The sequence below is a fragment of the Geotrypetes seraphini genome, chromosome 5 (genome assembly GCF_902459505.1).
Source record: "Geotrypetes seraphini chromosome 5, aGeoSer1.1, whole genome shotgun sequence".
NCBI lineage: Eukaryota > Metazoa > Chordata > Amphibia > Gymnophiona > Dermophiidae > Geotrypetes > Geotrypetes seraphini.
The window spans coordinates 223815573-223842054 of record NC_047088.1 but is presented as its reverse complement, the minus strand read 5'-3'; the positions used below and the strand labels follow the sequence as shown (position 1 = coordinate 223842054).

General features: G+C 41.7%; 1 protein-coding gene across 1 annotated transcript in view; it reads left to right on the top strand.

The window, feature by feature from the left end:
- The window catches only part of KIF5C (kinesin family member 5C), a 242236-nt gene that overhangs the window by 156745 nt on the left and 59009 nt on the right, over positions 1 to 26482 (top strand). The window contains exons 16-22 of the mRNA XM_033946311.1: positions 1890 to 2078; positions 2674 to 2791; positions 12652 to 12728; positions 14577 to 14686; positions 19305 to 19406; positions 21755 to 21815; positions 25875 to 25946. Coding sequence (XP_033802202.1) covers positions 1890 to 2078; positions 2674 to 2791; positions 12652 to 12728; positions 14577 to 14686; positions 19305 to 19406; positions 21755 to 21815; positions 25875 to 25946 — 729 coding nt within the window. The remainder of the gene's footprint in view (positions 1 to 1889; positions 2079 to 2673; positions 2792 to 12651; positions 12729 to 14576; positions 14687 to 19304; positions 19407 to 21754; positions 21816 to 25874; positions 25947 to 26482) is intronic.

Genomic DNA, 26482 nt, shown 5'->3' with positions numbered 1-26482 from the left:
TGCCAGCATCGGGCCTTCCTCTCTGCCGGTCCTGCCTATTTCCTGCTTTCATGAAGGAAGGACCCAGCAGAGAGGAAGGCCCGACTCCGACAGACAGTGAAGTTCCCAGACCATGACGCCGACCCTGGGAGCAAACCTTTATGGTCTGCACCTGGGGCAGACCGTTTCCCTTCTTCTCTTCCCCCCACCCCCCTTTTGGTACACTACTATAGACTGGCTCACTGGGATCACCCAAATTTCTAATCTTGGTTTATATTCAAGTCACTTTCACTAATCACCTTGCTTCTTTATAAAGAACAATATCACTTTAATTCAACAAGTAACTGATATTGTTTAGTGAACACTCAGACCCACAGCTGAGGTCCCAGTGAACAAATGACGGAGCAGCTGTTTTGAGAGACCATCATAGTTGTTCACAGTCTCACCCACCATACAAAAACTAAATAACATCAAATGAAATAAAATAAAACAAAAACCAACTTAGCTTTGAATGATGTGGGTAATCAATATAACTGCTCCGGGCTCCTCCTTTATTCTTATTACTGGGGTCAGCAGTGTATGTGCATGTGCATGCAGTAATAAGAATAAAGGAGGAGCCCGGAGCAGTTATATTGATTACCCACATCATTCAAAGCTAAGTTGGTTTTTGTTTTATTTTATTTCATTTGATGTTATTTAGTTTTTGTATGGTGGGTGAGACTGTGAACAACTATGATGGTCTCTCAAAACAGCTGCTCTGTGATTTGTTCACTGGGACCTCAGCTGTGGGTCTGAGTGTTCACTAAACAATATTAGTTACTTGTTGAATTAAAGTGATATTGTTCTTTATAAAGAAGCAAGGTGATTAGTGAAAGTGTTTAGTAATTTTATCACCTTGGATAAGTGAGTTCCCTTGTAGTTTCAAGTTATATTCAAGTCAACTTTATTATTTTTTTTTTTTTTTTTTGGGGGGGGGGGGGAGATCACCTCGGTTTATATTCGGATCAGTTTTTATTCAAGTATACAGTATATGGTACTTGAGATCTGGGTTGGCTACTTTGGAAACAGGTTACTGGGCTTGACAGACTTCCGGTTTGTCTCATTATGACAATTTTTATGGTCTTATGATTATGAAGCATTTAAGTTGGCTTCATGTCATGCTCGATTTGACTATCTTTATTGGAGCTTGGGTGGGGGGGGGATCGTCCAAGTAAATTTGAGTATCTAAAATGACATAAACATGGGCTGGATCTTTTTGTAGGATGGAAAATGATCAGGCAGACCTTATTCAGCGGCTATTCCCCTAAGCTATTGTTGCTTGCAAAACACATTCGTAGGAATGGAAATCCAAGAAATACAGTATGCTGCAAGTTCAGCCAATGTTGCTAACACTTTTGTGGTAAAAAAAAAGTCATAATGTTTCATATCGATAAACATGGTCTAACGTAAACAGCAGAAACATAGGGTGGTTTAATCGCTACTACCCTGTAACGGTGGCATCTCTGCTGTAGAAATTCAATGTTGAGAATCTGTCTGTAGTGCTTGCTATATTTTGACTAGTGCATGCAACTTGATTAAATGCTTAATTTGATTCTGATGACACTGAATATATCCTGAGCTCTGGGCCTTCGAGTACTAACAGCTGCGTCTTAAGCATGCACAACTTTTGCTGAGATATCACAGTGCCCTCTAGTGGCTACATATGTTTTGGTGAGCAACCATTTTAATCCTCCGAGTCCAACACATGTTGCTCACGGCATTTGCACCTTCATGTTTATGTATTATCCAGTCCTTGTGTGTTTTGAAGGGGAACCCCAGAAATTGCCCCCTACAAATGCATATAAAGGCTTTGAAATTTGTCCTCTTAGTGTAACATAAAGTGGACCTCACTTATCTTTGGTCGCTTATAGTTGGCAGATGTGAATGGCGTGATTGAGGAGGAGTTCACCATGGCTCGTCTCTATATTAGTAAGATGAAGTCCGAAGTGAAGTCGCTGGTGAATCGCAGCAAGCAGCTGGAAACTTCACAGATAGACTCGAACAGAAAGATGAATGCCAGCGAGAGAGAACTTGCTGCCTGTCAGCTCCTCATCTCACAGGTTCGTTGACCATCTTCTTCTGTTTCACTCTGTACTAACCCTTCTTCGGTGGCTTACCTATTGATGGGGAGGATTGTAGAGGTCCTGTGTTTAGCTTGACACTGTCTTCCTATAGGATGATGCCTGGCCTACATTTCCAGCATCTACTTTACACGTGACTGTGATTCTGGAACCGGCGCCGACATATGATTGACACATGACCGGCACTGGTTTTGGGGGCACTGATTGTGGAATCCGGTCCTTAGAGACTTAGCTTTCCACTGCTTTAAGGCAATGCTAGCTGGGTCTAGGCAGCACTGAATGCTATATGCAATGATGTCATAATTCAGTAGTCTCAAGCTCCACCTGCTGGCAGGGAAGCATATACCCACATATCTGGCATGGTCTGGAGATATCTCAAGAGAAGAAAATTAGCAAGTAAGACCTAATTTAACCTTAAACTATTTTAGCCTCTCTCAATTTTTGATTTTCTATAATTTTGCGGGGGGAAAATGAATTCATGATAACGAAAAATGCCATTTCAAATGGAAATTATGCATTGATAAAGCCTCTTTAACTTGTGTGTGGTGGTCTGATTTATTTGTTTGTTTCAAAGCATGAGGCCAAGATTAAATCACTGACAGACTATATGCAGAATTTGGAGCAGAAGAGAAGGCAGCTGGAAGAGACCCAGGATGCCCTCAGTGAAGAGCTTGCTAAACTCCATGCCCAAGGTACACGTTCAGCTTCCTCTGTGAATCGTATCTTAATTTGTGGCTACCATGAGGCTAAAGAAATCATTTGTGCTTTATAAGAGGCTGAATGCAGTGACTTTCTGTATCTTTTTGATGTTGTCTCTTACCTCCAAAATATAGTAAATGCCAGACAAGGGGGTATACGCCTAAGTTCTGATTAATTGAATCTTTTATTTAAATTTATTTATTTAATTAGTTTTCTATCTCGTTTTCCCCAAAGAGCTCAGAACGGGTTACAGGTTAAACATACATAATGTGCAGTTAACAGGTTACGATTTGCCGCTGGATTTTGCCATAATTTCAGTCCAAGTTTACGATACAAGTTTTTATCCTAACTTGACACATACTAGGGGGCCTAATACTAATATACATAATATACAGTTTACAGGTTACAATTTGCCATAGTTATAGTGCAAGATTTTTCAATACAAGTTCTGGCACATACTGGGATCTGGTACCAGTATACATTTCTTTATAATCCATCGGTCGTGGGCAGGAGAGTTAGGTGAAGAGGTATGCTTCTGTCGCTTTCCTAAAGCGGAGGAATCCTTCAAGGGATCTGATCTGCGAGGGCAGTTGATTCCAGTGACTCAGTATGAAGTGGGAGTAGGAACTTCGTTTGGGGATTTGCAGCTGAAAGGCACAACAACCAGGGGGCGTTTTGAGATGCATTTCATCCTGGGAGGGGAGGGACCTGTTGGGCAAGTATGGAGGAAGCTTAGCAGTCGCATATCCTGGCGCCATGTCGTGCAAGGATTTGACCGCTAGCATCAGGCCCTTGAAGACATAACGTTTGGCTACGGGCAGCCAGTGAGCACCAAATACATTAGTATGTCCTCTCAGGGTTTCCGCAGCTGGCATTGTGCTTGTTGCAGGTTTCCGGGTCTCACTGCGTCTTTGTCAGGTAGAAACCAATGTTTCAGCAATCATGCTGTGGCTTTCTTCAGGGTATGCTGTGAAGTCTGCAGTGTGACTTTGAAAGTAGTGAGTTCACTGACCTGATTGGGAACAGGGCAGTCCACCAAACTGAATTTTAGCAAGAAAGTCAGTTGGTCATCTGAATAAAGTTTCATGTAGAGCTTTGCAGCTCTAGAAATGCTCAAATATCTACCTCATGGTGGGAGCTTTGGAATAAAAGCTAAGACCGGCCCACATAGTTTAGTCCTAGTTTTAAACCAGTCATGTGAGGATTGTGGATGAATGTAACTCACCTTTAGCAACAACAGAAACAGGTGTGATCTAAATTCAAATAAATAAATTCAAGTAAATTTATATAATAATTATTATTATTATTATTTTTAATCTTTATTAATTTTCCAAAACTAATACAAAGTGCCAAGATTTATAACAAGATTAATAATCAAAATAAGCACTTATATTCAATCAATAACAATGCAGAAGAAAAATATCCCTCCCATCCCTTCCAACACATTTGATCAAAGAATAAACCAAAGAGATATCCCCCCCCCCCACCCTGTCCTGAATGTGTATGGAAATAAATTAAAATTAAAAGACAACTATAACGAAGTAATGAAAGATGTCAATGGACCCCAAACCAGTTTAAACAAATTACTATGCCCCAACATATCAGCATTCATCTTCTCATATCTATAGCATAAACATAAACTCGCCCACCAAAAAGGAAAATTAAGGCGATCGTGCTTGAAAAAAAAAATTGAGAAAAAGGATGGTTTATAATCCCTCAGAGTGTTCAGTTGTGTGAAGCAGGGAAGAGCAGTGAGATTATGCTGCCATCTTCATTTGTGGACAAGCTCCGCCCCTATATATAATTATTTCTGAAATTATCCAGCTATATAATTAGGCAAATTTGGTGGTGGTGGAGAAGTAGCCTAATGGTTAGACTACCAAATTAACATTTAGGGAAGCCCGGTTTAAATCCTGCTGCTGCCGCTTGTGATCTTAGGCAAGTCATTGCGATTTTTTCGCGCCACTCTGTACTACAGCCAATTTGGTTACCTGCTCAAAGACACATATACTGTTTTTAGTCTACATTTTTATCTGTGATCGCCATATCAACCGTAACCCGAGAGAGGTGGTGGAGAGTAAAACTGTGACTGAGTTCAAAGAAGCGTGGGATGAACACAGAAGATTTAGAATCAGAAAATAATATTAAAGATTGAACTAGGCCAGTTACTGGGCAGACTTGTACGGTCTGTGTCTGTGTATGGCCGTTTGGAGGAGGATGGGCAGGGGAGGGCTTCAATGGCTGGGAGGGTGTAGATGGGCTGGAGTAAGTCTTAACAGAGATTTCGGCAGTTGGAACCCAAGCACAGTACCGGGTAAAGCTTTGGATTCTCGCCCAGAAATAGCTAAGAAGAAAAAAAAAAAAATTTTTTAAATTGAATCAGGTTGGGCAGACTGGATGGACCATTCGGGTCTTTATCTGCCGTCATCTACTATGTTACTATGTTACTATGTTACTATGTAACTCTGAGGAAGGCGTGTTCGTCGAAACACGGACTGTGTAGGGTCCAGTAGGACAATTATATGCGGACTATAAATTTGGATTCGTATTTGTATTTATTGTGACGAGTGACTAATAAATCATCTTTCAGAACATCCACATCCACAGTGTTTTTGGGGGGGTTTTTGTTCTCATCGTTTGGATTGCTTTCACTGTGGAGTATTGGGCCTTCTTTCTGTTTTGGGTTGTATTGAAGTCATTTAACTCTCCATTGCCTTGGGTACAAACTTAGGGCTCCTTTTACAAAGGCGCGCTAGCGATTTAATGCACGTAATACCACGCGCTAAACCGCCGGCTGCGCTAGCCGCTACCGCCTCCTCTTGAGCAGGCGTTAGTTTTTAGGCCAGCGTGGGGGTTAGCGCGTGATGAAACATCACGCGCGTTAACCCCGCTAGCGCATCTTAATAAAAGAAGCCCTTAGATGGTAAACCTTGCAGGGACAGAGAAAAATACCTACAGTTCTTGACTGTAACTCTTACCTTGAGCGACCACTGAATAAGGTGTGATTTAAATCCAAATAAAATAAATACCAGTAAATAAACATATGCCATAACCTTCGCCTTCCAAGCAGCTAAGCTGAACCCATGGCTAGCCCAAATGATACTCGAGGCCCCCACTTACCTCGGCTTCAGAAAATTACTTAAAACCTACCTATTCAGCAAACAAGACCCTAATTGTCCCCCCCTCCGACAATAACAATTCGCCTCCCCCTCCACATCTCCTCCTTCACGATGCCATCCCTGTTTCCCTACTTTTCACTTCCTTTGTCCAGTTCGATCAAAGTTGTAATTCTGATAAATAGTTGTAAATCTGCTTGACTATGCATATCCTAATCTAACTGATGTAAACCGCCTAGAACTCGCTGGGTATGGCGGTATATAAGAATAAAATTATTATTATTATTATTATTCATCGTTTTGCTGTTTGTGTTGGCTCAAGAAGTAAGTTTCCAAGTTTCTTGTAAATTTGATTAAACGCTTATCAAAATACTAAGCGTATTACAGCAATAAAATAGGGGTAAGAACAGAAATAAAAACAATTTAAAACAACAGTATTTTTTTATTTTTTATTCTCTATTAATTTTCAAATTTACAATAAATAAACAGACGAAATATACTCAGACGAACAAGACACAAAATAAATGTAATAAGAACAAAAGGATGGGGGGAGAATAATAATAATAATAATAACTTTATTTTTGTATACCGCCATACCCAGGGAGTTCTAGGCGGTTCACATCAATTAAACAAAACTTAATAAGAAATTACAATAAACTATCTTTACAAGTAAAGAAGGTATTGGAACAAAATTAACAAGAAATTACAATTGATCATGGTTACAGTTGATCATAATTACAGGCAATGAGGTGATAAAGATGGGCATGAGAGGGGGGGAATGAGTAGGTCATTGGAGTTAGTGAGATGGAGGAGATCTAAAAGAGGGGGGGAGGGGACCGGGCGAGTTGGGTCGTTTGAGGGAGGGGAGAGAGAAATGGAAGAGATGGGATTAGGGATATTGAGCGTGGAATAAATGCGTTTTGAGTGTTTTTCGGAAATCAAGGTAGGAGTGGGCCTTGAGCAGAATTTGGGCTAGCCAAGTGTTCTGTTTGGCTGCCTGGAAGGCGAAGGTTTTGTCGAAGAACCTTTTGAGGTGACAAAGTTTTAGGGAGGGGAAGGCGAAAAGATTGATTCTGCGGGAGTTCTTTTTGTTGCAGTTCAGGATGAAATGAGGGGTGAGGTAGCTCGGAGATAGCCCAAAGACAGTTTTGTAATAGAAGCACGCGAACTTGAATAGGATTTGAATAGGATTCAAACTACAATAAATATAGAAAAGAAAACATACATGGGAAAAAACAAAAGGACTAAGGGGTTCAATAAGAAAAGAATAGTAGCATAGTTAGCCAAAAGCATCAATGAATCAGAAGCTTTTTAAAGCTCCTTTAAATTTATCTAAGTTCTGCTCTGCCCAAAGATAAGTGGGTCATGCATTCTAGAGTGTGGGTGTGGTAACTGAGAATACTGTTGTTCCACGGGTATTTATTATTTTTAAAGAGGGAACACAAAGTAGATACTGTCCGGAGGATCTTAAAGCTCTATTAGATTCATAAGGTATAAGATTTTTATCGAGGAATGCTGGTTCTTTGGTTTTGAGGATTTTGAATATTAAAAGGGCAATCTTGTAAGTCATCCTGTATTGGACTGGGAGCCAATGGGCTTTTTTAGAAAGAGGAGTAACGTGTTCGCATTTTCCAGAGTTTGTAATCACTTTGATGGCAGTATTTTGTACTAATTGTGAGCACCTGATATCTTTCCGACAGATTCCCTGATATAAGGAGTTACAATAATCTATTTTCGAGATAAGTGAATGAATTAAAATATTAATTGATGATGGTTCAAGGATTTTTGCCAGAGATCTAATCATTCTAAGTTTATAAAAACAGCTTCTTACCACAGAACCTATTTGTGAACGAAAGTTGAGTCGTTTGTCTATAGTTATACCTAAGATTTTAATCATGTCGACTGATTTGATTGGACTGTTATTAATACATATTGGAGATATAATTTGAATGCTATCTTTCCATGGAAAAAAAGAGACTATTGGTTTTAGGAATATTAAGAGATAACATATTTGTTTTTAACCAACCGTTAATACGGTCAAGTTTCAAATTTATAGCAAAAAGGTCATTGATATTAGATGGATCAATGGGATTTATGATTTGGAAATCATCTGCATATGCTGTAAAACCAATTGATTGGCACAATGTTAATAAAGGGGCCATGTAGATATTGAATAACAATGGAGAAAGAATGGAGCCTTGAGAAATTTCAGAGTTATTTGGATAGTAACCTAATGGTTTGACCAGCAGGCTGGGAACCAGGGAAGCTGGTGTTCAGAGTCACACTCACTTGAAGGAGAGTGTGGCGCAGTGGTTAGAGCTACAGCCTCAGCACTCTGAGGTTGTGGGTTCAAAGCCCGTGCTACTCCCTATGACCCTGGGCAAATCACTTAATCCTCCACTGCCCCATTGTGAGTCCAGTGGGACAGATATGGAAAATGCTTGAAATACCTGTATGTAAAAACCCCTTCAAGTGTGGCTGTATTAACTACAAAAAGGCAGATTACAAGTCCAAATCCCCTTCCCTTCGTGTAAGCCTGGGCGGATCATTTATGGCTCCTTATACTTAGCCACATTCTGTAAGTGCTAACGCACACTTACTGCAGCTTAAAAGGGCTTCTCATAGGATGCGCTGAGGCGTCCTGCGATGTAAGCCCGATGTGTGCCCGCAAACCACATGCTAATATTTTTTTAATTCATCTCTGAAGTAGTGCATCTGGGGTGCAAAGCAGGCATGTCGGTGTAAATCAGCACAGCCACATGAAAGTGCGCTAACTGATTAGCATGCGAGCTTTTAGCCACCTACAAGATAGGTAGGGGCTCACGCGCTAACTGGCCACGAACATTATTGGCAACGTTAATGCGTGGCAATTAATGGAAAATTAGCCATTTTCCAGCAATGGTAAAAACAAGCCTAAGTTGGTGGGAAAAAACCTGCCTAAGTGTGAAAAAGGCCAGTTTTTACAGCTCGTAGACGAAACCGCGTGAGACTATCACGCGCAGACAAACCTACCCAGAAAATTGCAAGCAGAACGTCAGCTCGCTGGATTTCAAAAGCATTTTAAAGCTAATGGTAAGGTCTAAAACAGACGGAAGTGGTGGTGCAAATTTGTCCCAGAGAGTGGTAGAAACCTGGAATGCTCTTCCGGAGGCTGTTATAGGGGAAAACACTCCTCAGGGATTCAAGACAAGGTTGAATAACTTCCTACTAGAACAGCACAAATGCAAGTAAGGCTAAACTCTAATAGGACACTGATCTTTGACCTAAGGGCTGCCGCATGAGCGGACTGCTGGACACGATGGACCACTGGTCTGACCCAGCAGCGGCAAATCTTATGCTCTTATATGCAAATGTTGGGGTGGGACTGTTGGTGCGCCAAAGATTCGATGGATCTGGGAGTTAACAGCATGGTAGGAATCTAATCTAATCTAATCTAATCCTTAGGTTTGTATACCGCATCATCTCCACGTTCGTAGAGCTCGACGCGGTTTACAGTAGGAGAAATAGGAAGGAACTACAACAGAGGGTTAGAGGTAGAAATGTGAAGAAAATTTAGAGGACTTGGGATGCCAAGATATAAGAGTTTCCTTGATTCCTTGAATCTCAGGCTGACTGCATTGTGGGCGTGAGAGGGGCAAAGCCCCCCCCCCCCAGTTCTTCCCCCTCCCTGTCCACGATCTGCCAGCACCTCTCCTAGAAGGGAATGATTCATGATCTGGCACCTCTTAGGTGATGCCCCCCCAAAGATTTTCCTCTCCCTCCCCCTGTTTGTGATATGCCAGCACCTTGAAAGGGATGAGTCAGCATGGCCTGATCCCCCCCCATCTGTGATCCACCGACACCTCTCCCTGCTCCTGTCTGTGGTGACGACAGAAGGGGATGAGTCAGCATAGCTGTTTTATTGCAGCTGTGCTGAAATGTCCCATGATGAATCATTCTGTCATTCTGATGTCACATGATGAGACATTCTGTCTTTCAAATGTGTGAGGGAAAACATTAAGCTTTTACTAAAGTTTTTTAGCACATGTGCTGCATGCTAAGAAACCCATTTTATACCTACGCATTTCTTAGCTTTTAGCACCTGTTAATTTCGTTAGCGCACGCTAAACTATAGTTAAAAGGCCTCTAAATTAATTTCCTACTTTTTGTGAAATAGCTTTCATGCATTAAACTCTCAAAGGTTTTCTTCGATAGTTTGAGGCTTTCCTTTGTCCCCAGTTCCACCAAATTCTCTTCGCTATTCTGGAAGTAATTTGGAAGGTAAATCAGATTGTTACTTTTTCTGGTTCAATTTGTTGTGGGTTACGATGCTCCGTAAATAGAGAGACTAATGCATTTTTTTAAAACCTTTTGCTTGTGGGATATTTTAGCAAAAAAAAAGGAATTATTTTAGTGCATCTTGGGTTACTCAGTTATATCGCTGTAAATACATTAGGTCTTTTTTTATTTTGTACCATTGCTTTTATTCTGTGTAGCAGTTATTCTTGGAGGACAAGCAGTGGGGAATGGGGCTGGAAAAATAATCAAAACACTCTCCAAGCTTGAGTGGCTTTCTTGCACAGTGAGTGAACCTAGGCGCTCCAAAAGAGCAGATCGCACTTTAGAATGGTGATACTTCACTTGTTGAATAAAATCCTTTTTTTTTTCTTTTAACATTTATTTGTTGGGAGCTTTTTTAGTAATCTCCAATTTATTGGCTGTTTATTAATGAGAGATAACCCGGTATATGTATCTTTAGTTGCCTCTGTCACAGCCTTGTGTTTGGGGGAACCCTGGTCCACATCAGGCACTGTAGTATGAGACCTTCATTTTTGAATGAAATCTTTTATCACCATTCTGCAGTGGTTCCCAAACCTGTCCTGGAAGACCACCAGCCAGTTGGGTTTTCATGATAGCTGTAATGAATATGCATGAGAGAGATTTGCATATAATGGAGGTGACAGGCATGCAAATCCGCCCCATGAAAACCTGACTGGCTGGTGGTATTCTAGGATAGAGAGTTGTGCGGGGACAGAATCCCTCCCATCCCCGCCAGGATGCTCTCCGTCCCCACCCATCCCCGTCAGGATCCTCTCCGTCCCCACCTGTCCCCATCAGGATCCTCTCCGTCCCCACCCATCACCACAAGGAATTACCTCCATCCCCGCCCGTCCCCATAAAAAGCAGCAATTACTTCTGACAGGATCATCAATTCCACAATTTCTTTTGTGTTTGCGCTGCTGTTTTCCTTGTAGAATCTCTTTGGTGGAACCCTTTTTTTGTTTTATGTTCAGGTAATTAACTTATAAACCCCCTCTTTTACTAAGGCTGAAGTATCCATTATATTATATGGCCGAACCCTGCTTCCAAAGCCTTCCGTCCCCGTGGGAGTCCCGTGGGCCAGAGGGGGGTCCCCGTGAGAGTCCCGTGGGTTAGGGGGGATTCCCGCGATCCCCGTTCCCGTGCAGACCTCTACTCCAGGACAAGGTTGGGAACCATTGCTTTAGAGTGCTTGCCTGCTGACTGCAGACTCATTCCTATACACCACTAATGCACAGGTTGCGGTGTCATGCAGAGCCACTTCGGTTCTTTGTCTTCCAGAGTTCAATGGTCATATCTTATTCCAAAGAATATTTAGGAACCTCTTTGCTTTGGAACCATCTTGGTTTCATCCTTTTTTCTCTTAGAAAAGTCCTAGTTAGTTTTTAATCTGTTGTGACTGCATGCTTCTTTAGTATAATATTCTGGTATCGGTAGCCTTTTGGGACATGTCTCTCTTTCAGTTATGTATCCAAAGACTATTATACTTGTTCCTCAAACCAGTATCCTCATGTTTAATTTTGTAGAACCAGCCTCCATACAGTGGCATAATAAGGGGGGGGGGGGGCGGTCCACCCCAGGTGCCATCTTGGTAGGGACGTCGGCCCCTCTCTGTTCCCCCCACACAATGCTTGCACTCCCCTCGGTTCCTCTTTAAATCTTCTCCAGCACGAACACATTCTCGAGCTTTCTGCTCTTCTGAAATCACGTCCGGGTTGCGGGACCTGGAAGTGACGTTGGCGAGAGAGCCAACGCCAGCGCAAGCAGGAGAAACTGCTCACGCCGGAAAAGATTTAAAGAGGCATGGGGGGAGGGGAATGGAGGGCGCAAGTGTGACGGGGAGGAGGGGTAGGCCCCACCCCCAGCTGCCTCCTACCCTCACGATGCCAATGCCTCTCCATATGTTTGTTTTTCAGCCCATATCAGAGAAGAAACAATGGTCCTTTTACTAAGGCGCACTGGCCGTTTTAGCGCACGCTAAACACTAACGCATAGACTATAATGGCCGTGTTAGCATTTAGCGCGCGCTAAAAAGGTTAACCACGCCTTAGTAAAAGGACCCAAATGTTAGAAAGATTTAAAAGCTCTTCTTTTCAGAGATGCATTCGAGGTCGGATATACTTAGATACGTCTTCCAATTTTCAAGCAACACAAGTCACAATATTGCAACTCAAGCCTCATTCTGACGACTTTTAACCCTTTACCCTATTGTTTTTAGCCCTTTTTTTGTTCTTCTTTTCTGTATTAATTTGTAGTTCTACCCTTACTTCTCTGAGCTTCAAGTAAGTTAAAGTCGATGCCTGTTTTTATATGTTCTTTTCCCCCAATTTTATTCTGAAATCACTTAGAAACTTTTAATAAGCGTTATATCAAAATTTTAATAAAACTTGGAAACTTGCTACTGAGTGAATAAATGGATTTCTTTTGTTTGTTAACAGAAAAAATGCATGAAGTCTCCTTTAAAGATAAAGAAAAAGAACATTTGACTCTACTCCAAGATGCAGAGGAAATGAAGGTAATGTCATGCGATTATGGGTTGTCTTTTCTTAAAGCAGTATCCGGAGCCACGACTCTCTAAACAGGGGGCCGCGGCTGGAGGGCACCTGGAATGGCTTGGACGTCAACACAGTGATGCCGTGCGCATGTGTGATGTCATCACACTGACGTCTGCACGTGTGTGAAGGTCTTGCAGGCAGACCCTGAGCTGCCAGTAGGGGTTGGGGGAGTGCTCAACAGGAGAGGTGTGGCGAGGAGGGGAGGTGCTGGGGGGAAGGAGAGGCGCTAGTGCTGGCTGACTGTCTATAGGTATAGGATGTGCTTCTCTCCGCAAGAGGCACGTTCAGCGACCCACTGAACACCTGCAGTCTCGCCGTGGCACACAGTTTGCGATTCACTGTCTTAAAGGATAGTATAGGTCAGTGATTCACAAACCTGTCCTGGGGAAATACCAGCCAGCAGATTTTCAGAATATCCACAATGAATATTCATAAGATCAATGCATACATCACTTCCTTGATGGGCAAATTAATCTCCGACCTACATGCACATTGGGCCTGATTCTATAAGTGGCACCTATCTCCTAGCCACCGCTCAGCCATTTACAGAGTCTAACTCAACTTAGGCGCTGCTATATTAGGCCAGGGTTTTCGTGGTGTAATTTACCAGCGCCTAAGTCATACCACTCCCATTCTCCATCCCTAACCATGCCCACTTTTCAGGTAGTCGTCGTCGGCTGCTGATAGGCGCCTCAAATTGGACATCGATAGATACTGCTCCGAGTTCCACACGGAGCTCTTAACAAATGTTTAATTTTTTTTAATGAGCTTTTAATAGTGTGGTCAGTTAACCATGCCAATTAAGCTTATTTAATCAATTTTGAGTTCCATGTGGAATTCAGCTAGTTGCCCTCAATCTAGATGCCATTTATTGAACCAGGCCCATTGTGGATATCCTGAAAATCAGAATGGCTGGGGTTACTCCAGGACAGGTTTGGGAACCCCTTGGAATAAGGTCTGAAAATATTTTTAAAACGTTGTGATGGAACACTTTGTACACCCTGTGGTTTAGTGAGCTCCCTTGTTCTGTTAATTGTCTTTAAGTTCAATATCGGGTTGACATGGCTGTTCGGTTGATTTTCAACTTGAAAAAATTTGATCATGTAACTAAATTCTATCGGAAGTTACATTGGCTCCCAGTTGAGGCAAGAATATTTTTCAAGAGTTTAATGTGCCCGTTCCATGACACTGTTTGGCATTATACCTGATTATATTATTGATCACTTTAAATTTACTGACAGAAAACGTTTTTCTCGGCATTTTAGATTATTTACATTTCCTACTGTAAAAGGTTGCATATACAAAAGATTTTTCCATAGAATTTTATCGTTTCAAGCTGGATCATGAGATAAACCAGGGGTCTCAAAGTCCCTCCTTGAGGGCCGCAATCCAGTCGGGTTTTTAGGATTTCCCCAATGAATATGCATGAGATCTATGTGCATGCACTGCTTTCAATGCATGTTCATTGGGGAAATCCTGAAAACCCGACTGGATTGCGGCCCTCAAGGAGGGACTTTGAGATCCCTGAGATAAACCCTTTTCTGTCCTGATAACAAACTCTGGCTCCTATCTTTCCTTCAGAAACATGCTAAAGACCTGCTTATTTGACAAATTCTTCTCAATGTGATTCTAATACTCTGTGCTTGTACAGTCTCTTGATTGTTGTTAACTGCATTGAACTGAGAAGCTACTGTGGCATATAAATGAATTTGTGATGTTATGTCTGCTTACTGCGGCTTAGTATAAGGACCCCCTAAATGTAGCCACTCTGATTTTCACCTTCCCTCCATTGATGGATTAAACTTTAGAATACTCTGGAGCAGCAGATGGAGAACCACAGGGAAGTGCATCAGAAGCAGCTGTCCCGACTGCGCGATGAGATAGATGACAAGCAGAAGACCATCGATGAGTTCAAAGAGTGAGTTCCTTTCCTCAAGTTTTACTAATCTAGAGGTAATTTGCTTCTCTGAGGAAGGCCTAGATTTTTTTCTACACTTCATATATTTAAAAAAAAATAAAATAAAGGAAAAAATTTTCTTAGAGATTGTTTATTATACAGGGTGCCCACAAAAAACACTCCTTGATTTTTAAATGGTTACAAGATCAAAACTTATTGGCATATGTTTATAAATAAGATGACAGCAAATATAAGTCCCCAAAAGCACGGTTAGCAAGATCTTACACAATCGCTTGCACGTTCACCCTTATCAGCTACAGTTGTGCAGAAGTTACAACCTTCAGACAATGCAACGTGATAAAATGACCAGGTGTTCCTCAAGTGGCCCCTGAGACTTTTTCCTTTGGGGGTACATGAAAGACAGAGTACACTACCTTCACTACTCGCATCACTGAAGCTATAAATGCGATCACGCCGGATATGCTTCGGAGAATCTGGTCCGAGCTCGATTACCACATCGATGTTTGCCGAGTAACAGGTGGGGCGTACATCGAGTGTATGTAATCAACAGACACCATATGAAACTTTATGAGTTGATGAAACTGAAGCCTCAAAGGTGAAAGAATATTCCAATAAATTTTGGTTTTGCGACCATTTAAAATCAAGCAGTGTTTTTCTGGGTACCCTGTATAAATGATAATCAGATCAAGTTTTAACAACGGAAGTCACATTTAAAATCTAAATATTAATGTCTCGAATACTAGCCTTAACACATAGCATGTGCCCACATACCAGCATAAATGCTAGCAGGGCACCTGGGCCTTCTATTGCAAAATAGTGTGTATTTGCAAAGGGGTATGCACAGAGGTAGAGCAGGACATGGACACGGCTGCCACTTGCACGAGTAACTTAATGAATAATGTATGTTATATGTGTCTTTGTCATATTTATGTGCCTGCACTTATGCTGGCTCTATGGCTGGTATAAGTGGGGTCACCTAAATGTTAGGCCTGTTGATACCAGGTTATGCTTGTATTCCATAATGGAAATTGGGTTCTGTTATATACCGTGTGTCCTTGGGTCACTTAAATAGAACAACAGCAACAACAATTTATTTCTATAGTGCTACCAGGCCCACGCAACGCTAAACATTGTACATGCAAGAGACAGTCCCTGCTCAGAAGAGCTTACAATCTAATTATGACAGACACACAGAGAAGGCTAAAAGGTGGTATTAAGGGAATGACAGACAGATATGTTGGTTGGGTCAGTGTTTAAATGCAGCTTCAAATAAGTGGGTTTTTAGTCTGGCTTTGAATACCACCAGAGATGAGGCCTGACGTAGTGAGCCAGGCAGGTTGCTAGTAGAGAAGAGGGAATATCAGCCTCTGTATGCGCACAATACACGGTCCAAAAAGAGCAGAGCTGTCCAGATCTCCAAACCAATGAAATTTTAATGGCGGTCATGCAAGAGAATATCAAGACTTTGACTTGACATGGGCCGTGTTTCGGCTGAATCAGCCTACCTCAGGAGTTAGAGTCTCATAAGAAGTCATTTCACATGAAGAAATAAAACATGTTCGGCTAAAAGGATAAAAAGATTAAAAAATCATGCTAGAAAGTTTGGAGATCTGGATTTCTCTGCTCTTTTTGGACTGTCTAGATCAGGAGTGGGCAATTCTGGTCCTCGAGAGCCGGAATCCATTCGGGTTTTCAGGATTTCCCCAATAAAGATGCATTGAAAGCAGTGCTTGCAAATAGATCTCATGCATCTTCATTGGGGAAATCCTGAAAACCCGACTGGATTCCGGCCCTCGAGGACCAGAGTTGCCCACCCCTGGTCTAGATTACAGAAACGACATGGGGAAAAAATCTGTCCCCGTCACTGCCCCGTCCCCGGCCCACCGTCCCCTTCACCGCCCCGTCACTGCCATTCCCTTCATCGCCCCGTCACCGCCATCCCCTTCACCGTCCCATCACTGCCATCCCATTCATGTCCCCATCCCTGTCCCCGCAGCATCCATACAAGTCTCAGTACTGCAATATTTAGCTTATTCCTTCCTTATAAATCAAAGTTTTGGCTGCTGAACTAGAGAAAGAGATGTTCAGCTGGCAGGGCTTTGTTTATAAATTTTTATCAACACAACTAATATACTACTTTATGCTAAAGCAAAAAAAAGAAAAAGAAAATAGAATTTTTTTTCTACCTTTGTTGTATGGTTTCTGCTTTTCTCATCTTCTCATTCAATTCCTTCCATCCATTGTGTGTCTTCTCTCTGTGTCTTCCATTTGCTCTGTTACTGTGCCTCTCCCTTCAGCCCCCCCCAATTGGTCTGGCACCCATCTTCTTCCCTCCACTCCCCCATAGTCTGGCATCTGTCTTCTTCCCTTCCAGCATCTTCTCCTCACTCTGTCTTCCACATTTCCCTTCAGGGTCTGTTCCTCCCCACCCTCCTTCAATGTCTGTTCTATTCCTTTCCATCACCACCCTTCCCTCCCTCCTTCACCATCTGTTCCTTTCTACCACCCTTCAGCTCCTCTCGCGCATCCTATCTATCTACCTCCCTCCCTCTTACTTTCGTGGCACGTTACAATATAATTTGTGCAAGCCACTGGAGCCTGCGAGCTCAGTCCCCAAACAATCTCGCTTCTGTGTTCTATTTTCCCCATTTCTAATATCTCCCCTATGTATCTGGCATTGCCCCCCCCTGTGTCCATATACCATCCCCATGGCATGTATGTCCCCTTTATGTCTCTGTCCCTATGCCCCATGCACATAATTTCCCCTCTGTTTCTGTTACCTTCCTGTGCCCAGATTTCCCCTCTCTTCCTCTTCCACACCAATGTGTCTCTTCTCTTCAACCCCATCTAGCTTCTTTCCCTCTTTCTCTCCCCCCCCCCTCTGCTTCCAGCATCTGCCTGTCCTCCCCTTTCTTTCCTGCTGTGGGTTTCTTTCTCTCCCTCTTCATCCCCTTGTTCCAGAATCTCTTTCCCTTTCACTTCCTCCTTCCTAGTGTGTGCCCAGAATACGCGCGATTGCGCGGTCCAGCAGCCCTCTCCCGCCCGATTGCAGCGTTCTGTCAGCTCCCTCCCTCCACCTCACCTTAAATGCTGAGTTTGCCGGCTTTCTTTTTCACCCAGCCGCACGCTTTCAAAAAGCCGCGCACGTGCGGCTGCTCAGTTGTTCAATCTTCTCCTCTGACGCAACTGGAAACAGGAAGTTGGAGCAGAGGAGAAGATTGAACAACTGAGCAGCCGTACATGCGCGGCTTTTTGAAAGCGTGCGGCTGGGCGAAAAAGAAAGCCAGCAAACTCTGCATCTAAGGTGAGGTGGAGGGAGGGAGATGGCGGAACGCTGCGATCGGGTGGGTGGGGGCTGCTGGACCGTGCGATCCTTGATTGCATCACTGCGGAGACAAGACCATTCACCGCTCCACGGGGTGTCCCCACAGCGACCACTATTTTTTCTCTCCCTGTTTCGGCGGGTTACCTGCGGCTACTCGCGGCTAGCCGCGGTAACAACCACTGTGTCATTCTCTAGTCTAGATTGTTAATAGAGACATCCCCTTATAGATCCGACTCCTATATAATGATGATATGTAGCTGTTCTACAAAGAGCTATGCAGTATTTAACTACTTTACCCCACATTCTATATATAGTGCCAACTAAATTGGCTAACAAGCCAGTTAGTGTCAGTAATTAGGTGCTAATTGTCACCAATTTGAATTTATATGCACATCTTGTTACACGCTAGTCTATCACAATGTGTGCCCAAATCCCATAGCATGCAACTCAAAAGGCGGTGTGGCCACGGGAGGTGATTGGGCGAGTCAGAGGCATTCCTAAAATTTGCCCCACAGTATGTTGGATGTGTGCCCAACTTGGTTGCTGAGAATTACATCTTGTTTCAGTCCTGGCACCCAGATTTGGGCACTGAAATTGGCACTTGATGATCTATAATTCTCCCCCTCCCTTTTTCCTCTTAATATATCTCACTCTGTCTTCTAAATATGCTTTTCTCAATAGTGATGGTGCTTCTGGTAGTTGAAAAACTGGGGAAGAAAGGCATCTTGAAGGATTGTGTTTTATCAGAGGGCTACAGAATTTTTTTTTTGGGGGGGAGGGGAGCAAGAGAAAAACAGTGAACATCGGAGGGAGGAAGAGAATATCAGTAGGCATAGGGGGACAAGGAGTAGAAACAGACATGGTGGGGAGAGGAAAGGATGCTGGGCATCAGGAAGGATTAAAGATTATCAGTGGAACTTGAGGGAGAAGAAGAGCTATCATGTATCTTGTTGCTGCAGGTAGTTGTCTCTTGCTGCATTGGTAGAACTGGTTATAAAAAGAGACCGAGGGGGCCAATATGCTATGCAGGGGTAGGGAACTCCGGTCCTCGAGATCCGTATTCCAGTCGGGTTTTCAGGATTTCCCCAATGAATATGCATGCGATCTATTTGCATGCACTGCTTTCAATGCATATTCATTGGGGAAATCCTGAAAACCCGACTGGAATACGGCTCGCGAGGACCGGAGTTCCCTACCCCTGTGCTACAGCTTCCATGATGTGAGGTCATTTGATAGCACTGGTTGTGGAATCGTGGCAAACTGGCATGTATTGTGTCCTCCTTACGATTTCAGCTTGAATCAGAAATTGAAACTGCAACACGAGAAACTGACCCTGGACTATGAGAAGCTGAAAATTGAGGAAGAGGATCAGGAAATGAAAATGCAAAAGCTCATGTAAGTTTGCATCCTGATTCCAGCCGCGACAGTCGTCATCTTTGTTGATTTCTGGACTTGTGCAGTTCAGCCCAGTGACATTTTGTTGCTTCTTTAATTGATTCACCATTCATCTGTTTGAAAGAAACATAAGAGGGGACCTACTGTAATGGCATTTGACTTTCAGATGAGAGAGGGACTATAATAAAGGGTTTTTTTTACTAAGGTGCGATAGCTGATTTAGCACACGCTAAATGCAAACACGTCCATTATATTCTATGGACGCGTTGGCGAATGTTAGTGTTTAGCTCGCGCTAAAACGGCTAGTGCGCCTTAGTAAAAGGATCCCTAAATGAAGAAAACTAAAAAAACAAACAAACCCAAAAAACAGGGCAGCAAAGGGGTTAAGAGTTCATGTCGAGTCTAGACATTGTTCAAAAATACCATCTTGGAAGCTGGTAAAGCACCTGGACCAGATGTATTCTACACATTTAAAGAAGGTGGAAAAAAGGCCAAACAACTTCTGGAATGGTTAGAAGGTGAGGTGAAAAAGGCTGTTATAATACAATGCTAATGTTATAGCCCCCCAAAAAACATTTTTTAAAAATGGGGAAATGGATCAAAGTGAAGATGATGGGAAATAGTCTGAGCATTGGCAAATTAGAGACAAAACATTGATGGGGAAGACAATAAAAGAACTGGAAAAGAGTTTTGTTGTAGAAACAAAAACTCATAATAAAACTCATTTGAAGCAAGAAGCCTTTGAGGGGGTTATTTGAAGTATTAGATGATCAATGGATAAAAAGGAGGGCAAGGTTATAGCAGAGAAACTAATCTCCCTCCCCACCCCACCCCACCCCCTTTTTTTGTACCAAGCTGTGGTAGAGATTTCTACTGCAGCCCAGAGTGCTACATGCTACGTAGCTGCTCTGATACTCATAGGGATTGAATATTATGTACAATTCTGGTTGCCACATTTTAAGAAAGATATAGTTAAATGACAAAAGATGCAGAGAAGGGTGACCAAAATGATAAAGGGATGGGATGGATAACTACAAATCAATTGTTTACCCCTGCAAAAATTACAAACCTAAGGGGCATACTTATGAAGTTGCTAAGTAAATACATTTAAAACAAATTGAAGGAAATATTTTTTTCATTCTATTGGAACTTGTTGCCAGAGGATGTGGTTAAAGCAGTTAGCATATCTGAGTCTAAAAAAACCCCAATTGGATAAGTTTCTGGAGGAAAATTCCATATAAGTGGTGGATTTCCTCAAATCTACCTTGGTTCTGGAGTACCCATATGGAATATATCTATTTTTAGGATCCTGCCAGGTATTTGTGACCTGAACTGACCCCTATGGGAAACAGGATAGTGGGGCTTGATAGTTTGGTCTGATCCAAGATAGAATATTTGCTTCCTCACCTGAGCTTGGTGGGCATATGAGGTAGTGAATCTATCATAGATTTTTCTTCACACTGGTTTTTCTCCCAAGTACCCATTGGTCAAAAGATAACAAATTTCAAAATTTTGATAGCTCAAAATGTCATCCACAGTCATATTGGGTCAAGCCAATGGTCCATCTAGCTTAGTATCCTGTCTTCACAGTGGCCAATCCAGCTCACAAGTACTTGGCAAAATCCCAAATAGTAGCAACATTCCATGTTACCGATCCAGGGCAATCAGTGGCTTCCCCCATGTCTGTCTCAATAGCAATCTATGGATTTTTCCTTCAGGAAACTTGTCCAAACCTTTTTATTTTTTTTTATTTTAAACCAGCTATGTTAACCACTCTTACCACATCCTCTGGCAGTGCATTCCAGAGTTTAATTATTCTCTGAATGAAAAAAAAATTTCCTCCTATTGGTTTTAAAAGTATCTCCCTGTCTTATGCACTTCTGGGTAACAAGTGGATTATTGGTCACCTTCTCCAAATTCAAGTTGTGTTAAATCAGGTACAAAAATTATGTCCCATCCCAAATGAGATTACAATCTAATTTGTACCTTATGAAATAGAGAGTGAAAAGACTTGCTCCAAGTCACTTAGGGCTCCTTTTACTAAGCTGCGCTAGCGGTTTTAGCGCACGCATAGCCGCACGTGCTAGATGCTAACGCCAGCATTGAGCTCCCCTTTTTACAAAACCGCGCAAGAAGTTTTTAGTGCTGGCCGACACGCTGACTGCTCTGCACTGCTGTGATGCTCATAGGAACTCTATGACAGTCGGAACAGTGCAGAGCATTCAGTACACCAGCCAGCACTAAAAACCTCTTGCGTGGTTTTGTTTAAAAAAAAAAAGAAAAGGAGGGGGTAAATTTGCAGTGAAAATTGTATTCCATTTCTCCATTTTACAATATTTTTCTCCTAGGCTGCTTAATGATAAAAGGGATCAAGCGAGGGAAGACCTTAAAGGGCTGGAAGAGACAGTGGTATGTGAAAAGCAAAATGCTGTTTGAATTTCTTGGCTTTGTATAATCTAAAACTGTTCCTAATAATGAACATTCAGTAGAGGTGCCAACATTTTCTAATAGGATGTGTTTTCCTCATGAATATTGGCCTATATTTCATAGGTGTTCTTAACTGGCCTGTAAAAGGTGTGTAATGAGAACTTTTGTTTCATTTTGTGTTTGTTTGGGGCATTTTTTTCACATTTTTCTCTTAATAGTTATATTTTGGTTTTGCTTTAATTTTACATGCCTGCATCAAAGGGCTGGGAAGCCCCGACTCTTCACACTCTTCACTCTACTTCTGTCTAGAGAGTGACACAGGGACAAATTTGTCCCTGTCCCCGCAGGAACTTAATTTCCCCGTCCCCGAGTTTTGTCACTGTTCCTGTCCCTGCTCCATTCCTGTAAGCTCTGCCTTAATTGCACAAGCCTCAAACAGTTAGGATTTTAAAGTGTTTGAGGCTTGTGTAGATGAGGACGGAGCTTGCAGGAATGGGGCAGAGACAGGAAAAAAACTGGCAGGGACGGGAAAATGAGTTCCTGTGGGGACGGGGAGAAATTTGTCCCCGTGTTAATCTCTACTTCTGTCCCCAGCTTCTAGAGCAGCATCCTTCTCCCTGCCCTGTGGGAGCCTTGGCCCTAACTGATACCCCACCTCACACTCACCCACATCAATATCTACTCTTATCCTCTGGTGCTGAGGGAACAGAATTGATCCTCCCCAAATGTAGCAAATGGGCAAAGTAAAACTTAGAAGGTAAAGGAGGAAAAGGTTTTCTTCCATGTTCGTGACTCTGAGGTTTAGTTAAGAGAATGGGGATATTTTTTTCTACATCAGTCCTATATCAGTTATCTTATTTCAAATAAACTCTTTTTTGAGTATTGTACCCCGTGCCGTGAACCGCCAGAAGAGCCAACAAATCAATTCTAGAATAGATCAAACCAGCTATGTCACTCGATGCCCAAATGATGAAGCTCCGTCTGTCTTACTTTGGTCACACCATCAAAAGAGAAAGATCACCGGAAAAGGACATTGTGTTTGGAAAGATCGAAGGAACCAGGCACAGAGGGTGATTTGCAATCAGATTGTGATCTCTATATTACAGAAGCTAATTCTCAACTGTGTAATCACGATGTATATCTGAAATTAGACCAAGATCCTTCGATGGAAATCTTTGAAAAGATTATTAACATCTGTGCAGATGCACTGAAAAGTGGTTTTCTTACTAAAAAAGAATATCAATTTCTCACTCCTCAGCATTTCAAAGTACCTATATTTTATTTACTACCAAAAATCCATAAAAACACTCAGTGTCCACCAGGCAGACCAATAGTATCAGCTCGTGATTCACTATTGGAAAGGACAAGTAAATATATAGATAAACAATTACAAGTGTTTTTGAAAACCATTAAATCATATTTACAAGACACTACACATTTTTTGAAACTACTTAATGAGTTGGAATCTACATTACCTATGGAGTGCATCATGGTGACATTTGATGTGTGTTCATTATACACTTGCATCCCACAAGAAGAAGCTCTGATAGTATTGGAAGCTTTATGGAATGCACAATTGGTTCAAGACAATATACATACGAAGTTTTTGAAGGACCTTTGTGAAATTGCATTGAAGAATAATTATTTTATTTTCAATGGTGAATTCTATAAGCAGCTGTCTGGAATAGCAATGGGGGCTTCATTCGCCCCAACAATTGCGAATTTGTATATGTCATGGTTTGAAGAAACACTGATTTATACCATGCCAGAATTTCACCATGTTTTTAAGTGGTGGAGATTTATTGACGATATTTTTATCATCTGGCTGGGGACTAGGCAACAACTTATAGAATTTAATGACAAAATGAATCAGTGTCATCATTCCATTAAATTCACCATGACATATAGTGTTGAGAACATCAGTTTTTTAGATGTGGAAATCCATATGAAAGATCAGCACATTGAAACTTCAGTTCATCGCAAAAAAACTGACAGAAACACATTGCTTAAATTTAATAGCATGCATCCAATTCATCTTAAAAACAGCATTCCTTTTGCGCAATTTCTCAGGTATCGTCGTATTTGTAACACCAAGGATAAATTCACGCAAGAAGCAAAGATATTGGAACATAAATTATTGTTAAGAGACTATCCTAAAAACATAGTTAAACGAGCTAAAAAACGTGCGTTATACAATCCTAGAGAAACATTGTTAGACTACAAAAGACCTCATTCAGATGATGTTATAATTCCATGTGTGATTAAACAAACTCGTATGTCATCACAGGTGATTAAGAAATATAAAAAACATCTTCCCCTATTAAAAACGCTACCTTGTTTTGAAAACAAAAGATTTATTTTTTCACAATCAAGAAATAAAAATCTTAGTGATTTACTATGCCATACATCTAAGGAAGATTTTACAGGAGAAAATCCAGATAACATCCAGGGTCACAAACCTTGTGGCCATTGTTCAAATTGTGACATAATGCTGACTATTTCCAGCTTTATCAATCCCAGTGATGGCAAGAGCATCGCTTTACATCAGACGTCCTCATGCCAATCTGTGAACATAATATATGCGATTCAATGTCCATGTGACCGTTTATACATAGGTCAAACATCAAGGACCTTAACCACTAGAATTACGGAACATAAAAGCTGTTTGAACACTCGGAAATTAACAGCCCCGATAGTGGCTCATTGTACCCAATTTGGCCATAGATTTGAGAACTTAAAATGTTGGGTTATCGAGAAACTACGCCCTACTCAGAGAAGAGGGGACAGTAGAAGAATGCTATGGCAGAAGGAACAACAATGGATTAGTCGGTTACAAACCTTAGAGCCAGTTGGCTTGAATACAGCTTATGAATGGCAGCCGTTTCTTTGAAATTTATTTCAAAGGTTCCTCCTTGGGGTCTGTTTTGTAGTTAGTTAGAAGGGTGTGTGTTTGGCCTATCATGTATCACGTAGTTGATGACGTCAAGACGCCCGGTTCGTGTTTTATTCGAGCCGGGCGCGTCTTTCAGTCCCTGTACCGTCTTGAGAGGAGTCGGCTCTATTTCCAGCAGATAATTAGAAGCAGAGAGATATTGGAGTTGGCATTTTTCCCCTGAAGTAGCCCTCGCCGGGCGAAACAGAAAGTCTTTTCTGTCGGGATCTTGAGTTGGAAGCCTCTTGGTGAAAACCCTCGATTTCAGATGAGTGTATTTTTTCACGATTTCAGATACATGCTGCATATCTCTAAAAACTGCTTATACTGATTACATTCAGCTGTAGTCCTCGCCAATTAATGTGGTTAAGCTTGGGATTCGGGCCTTTTTTATTGCTTGACATTTAAACTGAAATTATATAAAAAAAGACTGTGAAAAATAACAAAAAGAAGATTTCGTGTGAATGAAAGATGTGAGAATTGACTATTTATACATGTTTTGGAGTTTTTTATAAACCCGTGATGATGAGTGGATGGTTGGGTACTTGTGTAGTCCCAACGACCCTCAATTGAGGTTTATTTTTCTCCTTTTCATCTTTTTCATCTTTTTGATTTTTAGTTTGTCAGCTTTATCTATGTACCTTTGGTCTGGATGAATCCCTGCTCATAACTGAATTTGACAAAACGTATTTTCAATATATTTATTATTAGTCTCACGTTTATGCCTCAAAACAAATTATTAGTGGACACATTGAAAACAGCCATGATGATGACGCTGGAGGACCTTTTCGGACTAACACAAAACCGATGCCTTTTTAGATCCGCAATTCCATCAAGGCGCTAGGACTTGAGCACGAATCGATGGCACCTAACAACTACAAACAACCCCACCTTGACCTGCATTGATTTGGCAGTATATGAAGTTTTAAATAAATGATGATAAAACCTGTATGAAAAATGCTTTCAATACATATCTTTGCTGTACACGTTAGTAGATCTGCATGTATACACCTTGCATTGTAGCATATTTCATGGACAAGGCCAGGTTCTTTTATGTATAACGGCTCTACTCTCCCTAACACTTCTCTTTTTTTCCCTCTATTTCCCAGGCCAGAGAACTCCAGACCCTGCACAACCTGCGCAAGCTCTTTGTTCAAGACCTTACCACCAGAGTTAAGAAAGTATGGATTTTGTTCTCATATTGCACATGTAAATAAGCGTTCCACAAAATGTTGATTTTTTTTGACTTGGATTATGGCTTATTTCATTGCATTTTTTTTGTTGTTGTTGTCATTTATGCACCCAGCAGTTTCCTCCTTTGAGCCCCAGCTCAGTTGGAACTGAGGCTGGGATCCAGATGCCAAAAGCCATTATTTTCATAAAATGTATCCTCCCCAGCTTAGTCTGGTCATTTCAGACCTTCAAATGAGGGCTGTACAAGAGAGCTCTATCCAAAACCTAGCAATTATGAACACTAAATCTGGCCACTAGGTGGCACCCTTGACCAGTGACCACAGTTTGTTTGTTTTTCCACCTCCCTCTTTCCTCATCCCAGAGGCTGTGAGCACTTCTTATCTATCGTGCCCTGATGATCCAGGGCAGAGAGAACCTGAGTTGGGGATCAAACCTTGGATCTTCTCAAGTACCTTTAGCAATTTTATTAATTGTGCATGTCCTTTGAACAGATAAACTAAAATGATGTGTTAAATTATTTAAA